Here is a 15,434-nt window from a genome sequence, read left to right on the forward strand (position 1 = left end):
GTCTCACATTCAATTATTTATACTCAGCTGAGATGCTGAGGTTGACCCTAGGCAACCTATGCTTCTTGCCTCTTCAGAGGGAGATCCATGGTGGGTTGAACTGGAATTGAATTGGAAGTCAAAGGGGATTGATTATGCTTTTGGGCTTCTTTGTTAAGTTGCCAAACTTAAATAGCATTAATCAGACTAAAGTATGTCTGAAGGAACTGGCTACACAAAGACTTTTGGCATGCAGAAAACCAGAAAACTCAGAATCAGGTTTGGGATTCAGTTTGGGACTCAGAATTAAGGACTCAGAATTAGGATCCAGTTTGATCACAAACTGGGATCGTATCTTTATGAGAGAGCTTAGTTTTTTCTCGAGCTTTTCTCACTCTGTGGCTTAACATACATCTACATCATCAACTGAAAGATTCAAGCTACTGTGCACAGCCTACTAGCCATGACAAAACGCTATTTGTGAGTGGAATTACCCAACTTCATGTGTTGCTTCCATTGCTTCAGCAAGGTTTTGGTATCTTGACACTCCATCTCAGCAAGATATCCTTAAACAATATTCCCTAGTAAGCTCACTATTAAAAAAAATGCATGTTTCATTTTTTTAGCTGCATGACAGACTAATAAAAGCAAATTTGACTTCAGAATCATAGAATTATATAGTTTGGAAAAGATCATAGAGTCAAAACACCCAGCATTGCCAAGCCCATCACTAAGCCATGTCCCCAGACCTCTCTATGTCTTCTAAATCCCTCCAGGGATGGTGACTACCACTTCTCTGGAGAGCCTGATCCAGTGCTTGATAACCTTTTCTATGAAGAATTTTTTTCCTAATATCCAATCTAAACCTCCCCTGGTACAACCTGAGGCTGTTTTCTCTTGTCCTGTTCCTTGTTACTTGGGAGAAGTGCCTGACCCCACCTGGATACACCCTCCTGTCAATGAGCTGTGGAGTGAGAAAGTCACCCCTCAATCTTTTTCCCTACAGTAAATACCACCAGCTCCCACAGGTGCTCCTCATAGGACTTGTCCTCCAGACCTCCAGACCCCAGCTATGTTCCCTTCTCTGGACATGCTCCAGCACCTTCATTGTACTGAGGAGCCCAAAACTGATAACAGGATTTAGGGTGTGGCCTCACCAGTGTTGAGCACAGGGGGACAATAATTTACCTGGTCCTGCTGGCCACACCATTGCTGACACAGGCCAGGATGCCCCTGGCCTTTTTGGCCACCTGAGCACATTCCAGCTGATGTTCAGCTGCTGTCAACCAGCAAATCCAGCTCCTTTTCCATTGGGCATCTTTCCAGCCACCCTTCCCCAAGTCTGTGGCGCTGTGTGGGGCTGTTGTGACCCAAGGACAGGACCCTGCACTTTGCCCTGTCAAATCTCATACAACTGGCCTCAGGTCACCAATCCAGCCTGTCCAGGCTCTGCCATTTTATCCTCCAGCAGATCAACACTCCCACCCAACACAGCATCGCCTGCAAACTTACTGAGGACACTTAAAGATCTTAGACAAAGATTTTTTTTTTTTTTTCTATAAAGATACTTTCTTCTTCAAAAATTTGTGCTCTGACATTTTAAGGAATTCCTTAGCCTTAGAATCTCAGTTTGTGCAGAATTTTCATCAAAGGTTTTGAAATGCATCCATCTTCTGGGTGTTTTCACGGGGTCTGATTTATTTCTTCCTTCCCACAAACCAAAATCTTAACTCTGAAATCCAGGCCCTGCAACACTCTTCGAGTTTGGGCACTTAGAATCACGAAAAATCACTAGTCATTTTTAAACTCTTGCACGAAACTGTCAAGTGTCAGATGACATGAGAAAGGTCAAAGAAAAATGCGTTGTAAATCTAACTGAAGATTTATGTCCTAGCTCTTTCATTTTAATCAATGCTAATAGATTTTTAAAGACAAAAAAGGAAGAAAGGAAGAGTATCCTTTGAACAAAAAACATTAGGGAGAGAGTTTAAAGTATTTTAAAAGTGTGATGATTTTATTTTTCAATAATGAAATAAAACTGATTAGTGAGGATAACAGCTGAGGAAACAAGTGTCCGTGTTAACTCATTTTTAAAATAGTCAAAATTATTTTATAGCTATTAGTTTTATTTTTATGGCAACTCTATAGAAGTGATACATTTCCTTCCCCTCAGAGCATTTTTAAATAGAAAATCTGACTTACCAGGAAATGAATCAAATGTTCTCAACCAGTATTTATAACCAAAGATCAATTCATATGATTTGAATTATTCAAATTTCAGTTTGTTGCCCTTCCACACAGGACAATCCCATATTACCTACCTTTTCAGGAAACTTGGTGGATGATGAGTTTTGCCCATAAGCCTTTATTTCATGTTGGATAGTGTAAGGTCCACTTCTCACTTCCCATTCATTCCCAAATGTTCTCTTGGTAAATTCATTCACTCCTCTAGATGCCAGATCCCAGAAATCAGGCTCTTTTCCCTTTTTTTACTTGCATGTGAGTTTCTGTTCTACATCACTGTCTCTGGTGAGAGCTTGTTTTTAAATATCCACTTTCATCCCTACTTGTTGGATGCATTTCATGGATGTGTGAAATGAACCTTCTGTGTAGAGCACCATAAGATCATTTTAAAATAGGTTCAATAGAAATGTTAAATGTGGTTCTATTTCTAATTTTAGCTTAAGAGGATGAGTAGCCATTAAATTCCCATCCATAATTATTAACATTTTTCATGTTCATTGATATGTATTAATACAAACAGCTCATACATTTGTATATATTGTGCAAGTTCACTTTCTTTAGATTGTCCTCCCAAGAACTCAAGGTCCTTGATATCCCACATCATTAAAGTCATTATCTTGGCATTACTACAAGTGCAAAATAAAGATATTCCTGTTTAGACAGAGCAGGTTCTGCTTGTTCTTTAAATAGATTTTAAATTAAAGCAGAAAATAAATGGTACTGTAACCAGCTGCGTTTGTTCTCTCTCTGCCTTTTCTCTCTCTTTCTCTCAGATCTGGTGCTCTGTTGCCTCTTCTGTTAGTCTTCACCCTTTTGATCAGCTTTCTCCTCCTTCTCTTTAGTTGCAGGCCAGATGTTCTTATGACATGTAGATCTTTCCAAATAGTTTATTTCCTTTGTAGAGTAGCCACGTCTGCAACCGCAGCCTGGCCAATTGTAAGTTGTTTCAAGTGATGTATTGTCTTTAAAAAACACACTGAAGTGCATTTCTCTGGCAGAATTTGTGAACTGCACAAACTGTGAGTTTTGCCCTCTTCCCTGACAAGGGTGGGGGAAGCAATGGAGCACATTTTTAGGTAAATAGGAAAGGTTTGTTCCTGCTGTCTCCCAAATGCTGAGATGCAGAGCCAGCGATGCTGAATGCTCCAGGGACGCAGCACACATCTTTTCTATTGCAGAAAATCAGAGGGTACCTGTCCTGCTATATGCTTTAAAAGCAAAACTTTTTATTCCTCTGCTGTCCAAATATTAATCTTCAGCATTTACACAACATTTTATACTCCTATGGTTTCTGTCTGTGCTATTTAATTTTCACAATACTCTTTGGATACTCCCAAGTGAAAAACATTAGAAAAGACCTTTTGCATCATGCAGACCCACAGTAATTGCCACCCCTATGACTCAAACAGAAAATCTAGGCATATAATTTAAAAATCTGCCAAGACAGACAAAAGGAGATGGGGCAAATTTTAGACTGGTTTCATTTAAAAAAAAAAAAAAAAAAAAAAAAAAAAAAAAAAAAAAAAAAAGGTGATTTGTTGTATCTCTACTGCAAGAGCTTGAAACTTATCTTCCTTTTCCTGAGCACAAAGATACTGTGAGTATGTTAAAAAAAAACCACACAAGGTATACCAAGGTAGTACCTGTCCTGAAGACCTGGCGCCTGCATGAATGGCTCTGAAGCATATCAATATGGTTTCACTATGAAATGGTAGAGGTGAGGATCTGAGTCTCTGTGACTTGTGTTTTCACAGCCTAGAACAGCAAAGAAATGTTTCCACCTGTATGTATGTGCATAATGCAAATAGCATGTTTCTGCTCTCCTGATAGAAATAATAGCCTAGTCGTCTGATCACTGGAGCTGAGGACAACAATTGATCTCCCATCTGCAACTATGTTAAAGGCTGTATAATCAAAACCCAAAATCAACAGAGGAAGCAGAGACAAAAGTGTGGTGATTTGTTCCAGGTAAAAATGAACAAAAATTTCAATTAGAGCAGCAGTAAAGCACGATGAGATACAGCCTTTCGAGTTACAGCCAATTCTTTGCTATCCACATTCAGCAATTAAGTGATCCAGAGTAAAATGATTCTAACAATAATACCTGGGCTTGTGTTCCACTATTTCCAATAACACAAAAGCTGCAGGCAATGAGTTACTCATTATTCTAGATTTTAGAAGAAGATAACTAAATGAACTGTCTGCTTTCTGAAAGCGTGCTGGAAAGACTCCCCTTCTGAAGCTGAGGCCAATTTCCTTTCTTCTTCCAACTTTGCATAGGTGTAACATATTATAGGTCATAGAATCGCAGAATGGTCTGGATTGGAAAGGACCTTAAAGATCATCATGTACTCTGCCATGTACAAGGACACCTTCCACTAGACCAGGTTCTTCAGAGACACATCCAGCCTGGCCTTGAACAATTCAAGGGATGGGGCAGCCAAAACTTTTCTGGAGATCCTGTTCCAGCGCTTCACCACTCTCACAGTAAAAAGTAACATCTTAATAGCTAATCTAAACCTGTCCTCTTTCAGTGTAAAGCCATTCCCTCTTGCCTCATCACAACATGCCCTTGCTCAAAAGCCTTCTCCAGATTTCTTGTGGGCCCCCTCAGGCACTGGAAGGTGCTGTAAGGTCTTCCTGGAGCCTTCTCTTCTCCACAGGAAATAACTCCAGATCTCCCAGTCTGTCTTCATAGGAGAGATGCTCCAGCCCTCCGAGCATCTTCATTCCCCCACTCTGGACCAGCCTGTTTCAGACCTGGCAGACTTGCCCAGGTGCACCTTGATTGCTGCAGACATCCTGCAGGCAGGTTGCAGCTACCTGGAAGTGCCAGGTAGGCTCAAGCTGTCTGAGCTGCACCTGCACAGCTGCCACGGGGTGCCCAGGGCTGTGGCAGTGCTGTGGAGCACAGGGATGGACTTTCAGCTCGTGATGCTGAAACAGGAACATGGGAATGCTCACCTTTGCTTTAGGCACTTGGGTGGGATTCCTCTTGCCTAACATATGCATTTAAAATTTAGGGATCTAATCCCTTTGCAGTCAATGGAGAGATGTGGTAATGCTCCTTAGTATAACTAATCTCCCCTCAGTGACAACAGAGAAACCCTAGATGACTAGCTAAGACTAATTGCTCAGCTTCAAAGGTAGGATTTTAACCACCTAAAACAGTAAATTGCTATCAGATTAAAGTGTAGCTTTTCACACCTATACAAAACAAATGTGATTTGAGCCTAAATGACTGCACAGAACAGCAAATAACTGACTTAGACTGCAAGCGCCTCTCTTGAGGAGAAGGCATATTTTAAATGTTTGTGCAAGCCACAGTAATGCACTGATTTATACACCTTGGAGTGTTCTGTATTATGCTCATATTGCTCTGGAGTTTATTGGATTTTTTCATTTTAAAGATGGAGATGCGAGCAAGAGGTTAATTGGTTTGCATGAGATCTGACACGGGGACACTTGGTAAAATGGGGACATGAATCAAGGCTTTCTATTCCTCTCATGATTGCACTCATAATTTTTAGTCCATTGTCTTGGACATTTGTCCACCAGTTCTTTGTCATGAAATCTAGTCCATCTCTTGGCTGGCAGAAACACTTTTTAGTGTAGCAAAACAACAGTATGTTTTGGGATTCTGAATACTCTTAAAATACCATAAAAAAATTGAATGGTCAAGAAATAATTTGACCTAGAAGTAGAGAGCAGAAGGAACATTGTTAATTGGTAAAAATTTGTTGTTACTAGTTTGCCTCTGAAGTTTTGATCATTTTGCCTGTGTAAATGACTGTTATTCCTGTTGCCTTTCAAGGATTTGCAGCATCACATAATTCGTTTAGCAAACTCATAGGCCATACGTGGAAGGCTTGGGTTTCCATTAAATACAAGGCAACGAAGTTATTAAATTTCCACTGTACGTAATTTGTGCAGAGCATTCTATGCATAATATATGCATATCAGTTATGAATCTATAATCAATTTTCATAATAAATGTTAAATTTAAACCCACAGCTGGACTTTCATCCTGAAAGAAGCCAGATAGCCCCGTGTATCTGGTTTAATCTTCCCTTCAGCCATATTATTTTAAAGGCATTCCTGCTTAGTACATCTTAGACTTGAAAAATAATACTCATATTCCCTCTCATCCTCAGCAGCTGTGATCCCTCTGCAGATGTTGTTCTGTCAGACGTTTCATTACGTGTGATAGAAAGCATAGGTTCTTTTTGTCTGCCTGTGTTACTGCTTTGTAGATTTTATTTTCTTTTTTTTTTCAATTTTTTATTTATTCCTTTGGCTGAAGATGAGTCCTTCCATAATACTTCACTTTATCTCCTGTTGCTGCTGCTTCTCCTTCTTTCTAAGTGCAGAAATGATCAAGAACTTGCAACTGCGTGGAGCCGCCCAACAGAAGCCCATTGATTCCCCACCAAAGGGCTCTGTGTGAGCTATTCTGCTCCAGCCTGAAAAGAAAGCTTTGTTCCCTTAGCTGGTAGTGTCTTAAGATGCTGATCCTTGCCATATTTTTTTGAAAACTGTAGCAGTTCATCAGACTGTTTGACACTTCCCGTTCAGCTGTGTGCTCTGTAGCACACCCTGGTATTCGCTGCTGCTCGTACATCAGCCTCACCAACCCGAGACTGCCCCGGAGCAGCACGGGCACTAGGGTGAGTTGTGCTGGGCACAAGTCATTTGGAGGTGAACAGTAAAGGAGCTGAAATCCGGAGTGCTGGTGGCCATGCCTGAAATGGTAGTAATGGATTTAGTATTTGGGGCAGGAGGTATGGGATTTGTTATGTTGGTTGAGTATTTTCCTGGCTGCCTTCCATGACTGTTCAGATATTTTTAGCATGAAGTACAAGCTATGTTGTCTCAGTTGACCTTGGAGCATGACATTTTAACATGGAATTGGTCTGACTTGCTAATCATTAAAATGATTTATTATTTTTTATTGCAAGACCAACTAGAATCCCAGTCATGTTCTGCAGACAAAAGGGGAAGCAAATTGAAACCTGTCTTCCCTCAACTTGCAGTCCTTCATGATGCCCATGTTTCCTAAGCTGCCTGCTTTCTCTCTACACCATTAAAAGCAGATTATGTCCAGGTTTGGGGTTTTTTTAATTTGTCTTTTAGTCATTTGACAAATATTATATCAGAGTGACTGAAACTAATCCCAAGGTTTCACAGTGCTCAGTGAGAAGTGTAGAACAAAAGGATTGTTTCTGTTGCAAACAATTTATGACCTTAATAGAAGTTTACAGCTGCCATCAGAAAGGCAAGATCTTGCTACCAGTGTATTTATCCTGGTGATTGCTCTCTCTTTGCCTTCATTCCCACACTGAAGTTTAAAGATCAAGCCCCGAAATACCAACTTCTGTTAAGGAATTAGCAGCAGTAGCACTGCATCAGGATATCATAGCAGTATATTTTAAGGCAGTAGTATATAACGTAGGAAAAGAGCTTCGGACCAGCCACAGACATAGCCAAAAGTCCATGAAAACTGAATTCAAATTTTGAAGGGCAGATCAATTTTTAGCCTGACTGGACTTTTTGACAAGCTGTCAATTTTCGACAATTCGTGTTTATTGAGTTTTGCACCTCCTTAAGTTAACATGACCTGAGAGAAAATTACAGTCATTTTTAAGATGCATTTCACTGCCACAGTGGTGCAGAAAAGCTTTTGACTGAAAAGAGCATGAAGGACTTGTTGACTTTTTCAGTCTACTAAATAAGCACCTGCTCAAGTATCTGATGTACATTAAAAAAAAAAATAAAATAATACAAGGGAAAAAAAAAAAAAAAAAAAAAAAAAAAAAAAAAAAAAAAAAAAAAAAAAAAAAAAAGACAACCATCCTCCTGTCTCAAAAAGTAGCTGCACAGTTTAAAGATTTACCCAGCAGAAGCTGAAACCAAGACGTAAAAATAAACCTCTCTTTGACTACCTTGGCAACTGGGAAGACCACAACCTGCTCCTACAAATCACATGGCAGATCTCCCAAATAGGGCCAAAGAGGCTGTTCTCTGAAATCTGTGTCACACTATAGTTCCTTTCATACATAGGAAGTGAGTAAATCATTGAATAATGCAACATCCTTCCCCGCCTGCGAGAACTGTGCCAAAGCCAAACGTAAAGGTCTGGGTTAAAGCAAACTCAGTTACTCGGTAACCGAGATGTGTTTTGGAGGGGTTAAAATTGGGGGTATTTTTGACTTGTGTTTTTTGGGGGTTAAAATTGCTAAGAAAAAATGAAAACTTGAGGAAGATCCCCAGGTGCCTGCATTAATACTCCCCAGTCCCTCTGATGCGAGCTGGCAGGTCCCATAAAGCCACTCAGCCTTGAACAGGGAAGGGAAGGAGGGAGAGAGCACAAGCTCCAGCTGCGACTCCAGAGCCCCAGAAAGAGCCTCTAACCCAATTCCCTTAAAGAGCACAAGCCTCACGAGCCACAGCATCTCTTTGCCACTGTATTCACTGAGTTCGCAGGGCAAACAAAAGATCCATACCAAGCATGCATCCTTCCAGAGGGGGAAAGCTTTTCCTCATTTGCCCATAGATTTCCCCTCCTTTTCATTCAGTTTTATACACAGAGACATGTATGTGTACATATATATACGCATTATTATTTTTGTTTTAACGGCAGCGGCGGGGGGGACGTTGCTAATTTTTTTTTTTTTTTTTTGGCTGGTAATTAAGAGAGCTAACACCAGCTAGGCTAGAGTGAACGCAAACAAGACCCCTATAGGCAGCACAGTGCATTAATGTAAAATATGCCCAGACAACATAACTTGTCAGAGAGGATTATTTCTGCTTAGTGAATCTGCAGGGGCCCCTTTGCTCCACCACTCAGCGTCTGACTAGAGAGAGAAAGAGAGAAAGAGTAGCCATTAGTGAGTAGCTACTGTGGCATTGATGTTTGAGCGCACTTCTGAACTGGCTTTTGTTGAGAATATCGGTGCAGAAAGCATGCGCTGTCCCAAATCCGCTGTTACTATGAGAAATGAGGAGCTGCTTTTAAGGTATGTTGTCTCCTTTGTTTTAACGCGTGCTTTCGAGTTGCCTGGGCCCGCTGCAACTATAACCGTGCTGTGTATAAAGTAGTTTCCCTATTTAAAGGAAAAGACAGGCATTGCTGGGTGCAAGTAGCATTTTTCACTAGTTCGGGTCATACATTTCATGTATAACGACGAATGTATGGAGAGGACAAGGAGGGGAAAAATAAGTATATTTATCTTTTTATTATTATTATTATTTTATTTTTCCGTTCCTAAAAGAAAGTATTTCTTTTATCACCTCCTTTGCAATATTTCTGCCTGCTTCATTATTATGCACTGGGCATGGAATAAGCATGGAAATAGCTCAGGGAGACTCCATATTAGAGCTAGTGCCCTAAATACCACTTTAATTTTCACTTAGCCTATGTAAATAGTTACTAACGCTTTACCTAGTCTCAACTGCTCGAAGATGTTTTAAAAATATCTAAATAGTCCTATAATGTGGGATTGCACATCTATTCTCTGATAATGCTCCCAGGTTTAGCGGGAGGCCAGCGTCGACTACTCTTCAGAGAAACACAACACGCACACACGCACACACGCACACTCACACACAGAATTATGCTGGAATTGGCACCCCGCTTTGAAAAATGTAGTCTTTTGTTTATTTGCTAGCAGACATTGTAGCATTGAATCCATCTTTTGGTCTGACAATGGGACAGCTGAACAATGGTGTTGTCAAACTAGCTTAATGTATGTCTGGCGGTGGGGTGGTTTGGGTTGTTTTGGGGTTTTTTTCCTTTCTTTTTCTCAGTCCCTTTTTAATTTCCCTTATTCTTTTTGTGTATACAGTAGAATATAAAGTGCATTGTCTGTTTTGTGATGGTTGTTTCAGTTGATATCTGCCGCTAAGTGCAGAGAGGGGGAGGTTTGTATCTTACGATTATGGCTATTGCATTAAGTTGCAGATTTATTAATAACCTCTCCTTTAACTGTGATGAGAAAACTTATTGATTCTGAAAGCTTACAATACTGCTGTCAATCTGGCAAATACATACTTGCCAAATGTGCCCTTGCTTGATTTTATGCCCGATCGTATCAACTTTAACTGCTGTTTTGAAGATACTGTTTCTAATTTTGTTTAGGTAATGAAAATGCAATAAAAATGATAAATCAGGTCTCAAAGTGGGAGCCCATGCTACTTTCCATTTTTATAACATTTTATATGTTAGAATTTTAAAGGTCAGACAGAATAATTTACCTGAATGATTCCTATCCCCAAATCAAACAAATTATTCATATGACATTTCTTAAATTATCTTTCTGTTTAGAGAACCATAGTTTAGCATTAAAACAGTTATTAATTTTGGGTTTGAATTTGGCAAAATGAACCTTATTCATTGTGAGAAGAAATTGTTACAAAGCTTTTGAAAAATTTTGAGTTACTACTCGGACCGCAGCTTATGTTCTAAATAAAATGAATTGTCATTACTCTGTGGAGTTTCTTAAACTGTTTAAAGTCTTTAAATACATGTCAACTAAATGTATTGCTTTTAACAATAAGTTTAATGATTTTATGAGAAAAAGATTTATTTAGCAATGGCTTCTGGTTTTTGCTTTGATCAATTAATAGTAGAGATTTTTTGCTTTTTTAAAAAACTGGACTCTTGTGCATGATTTATATGGGTTCAGGGGTCTCTTGGACCCTTTAATTAAAACAAAAACATATTAAGGATTTTTCAGTAGCAGTCAGAGCCCTCTAAAGCAAGTATTTCAACACAAAAATGTTTGGCGGGGAGACTGAATACTTGCTGTGCTGTTTTGCGGGGGGTTTTTTTGTCATTGTTATCTTCTTCCCTTGAGTCTTGAGATGGTGTAAATCAATAGCAAAGAGTTTATGTGAACTAAAAGGTAATATCACATAAAATACCTGAGGAGCCAAGAGGTTATGGATTATCAGGTAGTACTTGCATGCTGTGTGTTGTGCATAGACATAAAGGAAGCAAGGATGGTGTTTAATATTACTGGACCATGACATAATTCACTTCCTTGGGAGAACTTCTTTCAAGACAAACATTAACTCATTCACAACTACTCTGCTCTGCCTGAACTGGAGGGGTGAAACAGTGGCATGTTTTTATAAAGTTATTTTTTTATCATGCCATGTTGCAGCAGCATGAGCTTTCTAGCAGCTACTGCCCTTTGTCAGTGGCAATAAAGTGAGTCCCTCACTCCCAGTTTCATGGAAATGCCCCCTTTAGGTATAGCCCAGAGCAGTGTGAATGCCACTTCTGTAGCAGCCTCCAACAGACACCTGGGCAGCAAAATCAACGACCACTTTTAAGGACCATTCAATACTATAGCTGTTCCCTAAGCGCTCTGCTCACAGGTGAGTTCCTACCAAACTTACTGTAGTTTCTATATGTTCAGGTAAAATATCACATAAAATACATATACAATGATTTTTTTTTGATTGAAAATTACTTAGCTTTTTTTTCCAAGGGTATTTTCTCACATTGCATTCACATCAAAGACTGATTTTTGAATTAGTTTGTGCGAATCCTAAAAAAAGAAAAATCTTTCTATGCGTATTTACTGAAATATTGCTTTCTGAGCCATAACAATTATTACTAAGATCAAAGAAGGTGAAGCAAAGCTGTAACACAAGTAATTTCTTAGCACATTTAATGAAATAAATAGCTTTTGAAAGACTGCATAGGTTTAGAGATCTTATGCCTGAGCATCAGAGGCGTCCTCAGTGCTGCCTGTTTTGAATCTCACCCATTCACAAAGCAATGTGGTGCCTTGCAGTTGTCAAACTTGGCAACATCTGTTTCCGCAACAGAGCTAAGAGAGGTAATTCAGACTCTACGTGAGTTATTTGTTCTTGCAATGACCAGGTGTGATGTCAAAACGAGCACCCTCAGTCTTACCTGTTAGAGAAAGAGCAAGACCCGCCTTAGCCGGGGACTTGGCTTTCCGTGCTTCCATAGGGATATGGAATTGAACTATATGCATCTATTAGCCTGGAGTATTTGTGTGTTTTTATTTATTTACTTGCTTTCACATTCAGGAACCACAATCATCAACATGCTAATATTTCCACTGTTAAGAGAGAATGACACTGACGTGTTTCTGTTATCAAATTTAAGTATGAAGGGATTGAGACCCACCTGGCAGATAAAGACTTGGGGGTGAAAAGCTGGATGCGAGCTTTTCACACCCACACACAGCACAGACTCACAGCCCAGGAAGCCAATTTTATTCTGGGCTGCATCAGGAGAATGGCCAGCAGGTCAAGGGAGGTGATTCTCTACCACACCCTGATGAGATTCCTCTTGTAGTACCTCTTCCAACTCTGGAGTCCTCAACAAGTCCTCAACATGGAATTGTTGGATTGGACCCAGAGGAGGGCCATAAAAATGGTCAGTCTGGAAGGAGACAGACTGAAGGACCCGTGGTTGTACAGCCTGGAGAAAGGGGAGATCCAGGGCAATGTTAGAGCAGCCTTTCAGTACCTAAAGGGGGCTTATAGGAAAGATTTTTTTAGCGGGGTCTGTTGCAATGGGACATGGGATTGTGGCTTTAAACTAAAACAGTGTTGATTCAGGCTAGACATAAGGAGGAAATTTTTCACAACGAGGCTGATGAAACACTGGAACAGGTTGCACAGAGAGGTGGTGGCTGCCTCATCCCTGGAAACATTCACAGTCAAGCTGGACACAGCTCTGAGCAACCTGATCTACCTGAAGCTGTCCCAGTTCATGGCATGGGAGTTGGAAGCAGATGACCTTTAATGGTCCCTTTCAACCCAAACCATTCTATGATTCTATTCTATATAAGATTGCAAACTATACCTTTGGGGCTGAAAAACAAAGCAAGTGTTCAATTAATATTCATATCTAGAAGTTTTACTGCAAGTGTAGATTGTGCTTGAATACTTAAGAAGTCATTCAGGAGTGAATCAATACTAATTATTGTAATCAGGAGGGTTAATTAGCTGAAGATGCTGCTGATGGAAAGTTCACTGCTTACAGCCCTGAAAACACCTAAGTTGATGAAATCTGAAAGCAAGATGTCTAAGAGGACTTTGTGTGGAGAGAAACGTTTGGCTTTCCTTTGGCATTTCAAGAGCCAGTCACTCCAAAGGGGAAACATAGCTTGTACTTTGTATTTTGCATGATATTAATTCAGAGGGTATTAGAAGATGCAACTAAATATGTCAGTAAGGTATTTTGTGGTCGACTCTCAATAAATGCAAGTACCATTTTGGATAACCTGTACTGTCTCTGCTGCATTCATTTGTAGATTACCATAAATTAATATGGATAATCTTATGCATTTGAAATCTGGTTCCAGCACTGTTATTTGGAACAGTTATTTTTTTTTTTTCTCCATTTGTGTTCAGGTACAGGGACTTTACATGGTACGTGTACATAAATTACACATGCTCTGTTACAAAATACACAGATATATCTGTGTGCATGCATACATGTGTGCACTTAAGTTTAAACATTTTTTCATTGAGGGTATGTATTTCTATAAACTTGTGCCTTTAAAACTCCCACTCGGCTTCCATCTGCAAAACAGTATTCAACTACATATGATTCAGAGGATAGTTATTGAAAAAGTGGTTAATGAAATTTAAGTTAGATGAAAAGGAATAAAGACTGAAGAGAAATGAATGAAAAAAATACTTTTCCCTCAATTAGAGCAGTCGTGTTTCTTGAAGTGAGCATTGCTGAATTCCAACAAAATCCAGCCGTACAAGTGACTTGCAAGAAGATTTTATATTTAATGCTGGGTCTTTGGGTTTTGCATTGGTTTTTGTTGTTGTTGGGTTGAGTTTTGCTTTTTTTATTTCCCCCCTCCCCTCCCCCCAGTTATATCTCTTAAGGTTATAGCCAAGATGAATGTCTGGGTGATAATTCCAGAAAAAAAAACCCTACAGAACCCCCCCTCTTAGCCACACACACACATAGCCCCCCCAAGTCAAGTGATGTTTTCAGAGGAGAGAAATTCTATTTCAAAACACATCCTTCTTTCCTTTCTAATGACATTAGAGATTATCACGTGCAGATGCTATTTATCTTTGCAACTGCTTTCCTATGACTGTTTTACTGCTTCCAACACATTTACTTGTATGTCAGCCATAGAAAAGGTAACTGAAAATGGCAGTTGTTGAGAAAGCATGTCGCCATGCCTGGAATGACATGCATTATCAGGGCAGCAGGAGTTGCTGGCTCTACAGCCCATTTCTACTTGACCTGCAGAATGATTGGCTGCCTGGGATGGTGATGAATCACTGGAGTTTATGAAACAAGACTGCTGGCATCCTCACAGTGGAAATAAAAAAGGATTTTTTTTCTCTCTCCAATATTCTTGCTGTGGCAAAAAACTTTAATTTTCTTTTTTTTTTTTTTTTTTTTTTTTTTTGGCTTCTGTATTATTTTCTGTATTATTTCACCCTGCAGCAGAAGTAAATGTGTCAATTAAAGTAACTTTAGTACTGTTCTTGGCAAGTTAATGATGCACTGAAGGTTAGCTATCTTTATTGGATGGAAGTGGGCAGGAATTCTCCCAAATTTTGTGTAAATCTTGATCTGGACTCTAATTTTCTCATCTCTCACTACAGTCTTGAGACTGAGATGGTATAACTACTAATCAGCTCAAGCGAGATGTAAAAAGGATTTCAGCTGTTCTTACACACAGCTTTATTTTCTCTGGTAGTGTAAGGATCAGTGACCATTCCGTGGGCTAATATCAGTCAGGTCCATCTTCAGCATTTCTAAACTAATGGCTAAAATGACATTTCTGGAAAGCACCGACTCCCAGATTTGCACACACTTTCTAGGTGGTTTGTGAAATTATTACGTGCATTAAGCCCACGTTACTGGATTAGGCTGTTATGAGCCTGTGCTTTCAGGAAAGTACCATGGGGCTGTAAATCTGCCAGTGCACTGACAAGGCTGACACAGCATGGATCACAAGCTGCCCTGTAAAATGCAGCCAAGTAAAAATGATCCTTCTATTTCAATTAAAACACCCAGAATTTTGTTTGGGGCTGGAGGGAACTACTTGCTTATCTCTCCATGTGGCATACTCAGTGTGCTGATGTGTTACCCTGCGTCCCTTATTCGGGTGAAACAACCAATTTTTAAGTTAACTCTCTGTGGTTCAAAGGAATAAGACTACCAATAAAATTGCTCAGGAAGTTTT

The 15,434-nt window shown here is 39.7% G+C and overlaps 1 protein-coding gene across 9 annotated transcripts in view; it reads left to right on the plus strand.

Annotated features, from left to right (window-relative positions):
* CELF2 (CUGBP Elav-like family member 2) overlaps positions 1 to 15,434 on the plus strand; it is a 451,396-nt gene that overhangs the window by 186,812 nt on the left and 249,150 nt on the right. For 3 of the 9 annotated variants that reach the window (XM_040062984.2, XM_040062982.2, XM_040062986.2), the window contains exon 1: positions 8,984 to 9,239. The exons of the other annotated variants lie outside the window; for them this stretch is intronic. In XM_040062984.2, coding sequence (XP_039918918.1) covers positions 9,133 to 9,239 — 107 coding nt within the window. In that variant the 5' untranslated portion in view covers positions 8,984 to 9,132. Of the gene's footprint in view, positions 1 to 8,983; positions 9,240 to 15,434 lie in introns of those variants that run through there. 9 annotated transcript variants of the gene reach the window in all.

This window comes from Hirundo rustica, chromosome 4 (genome assembly GCF_015227805.2).
Source record: "Hirundo rustica isolate bHirRus1 chromosome 4, bHirRus1.pri.v3, whole genome shotgun sequence".
Classification (NCBI taxonomy): Eukaryota; Metazoa; Chordata; class Aves; order Passeriformes; family Hirundinidae; genus Hirundo; species Hirundo rustica.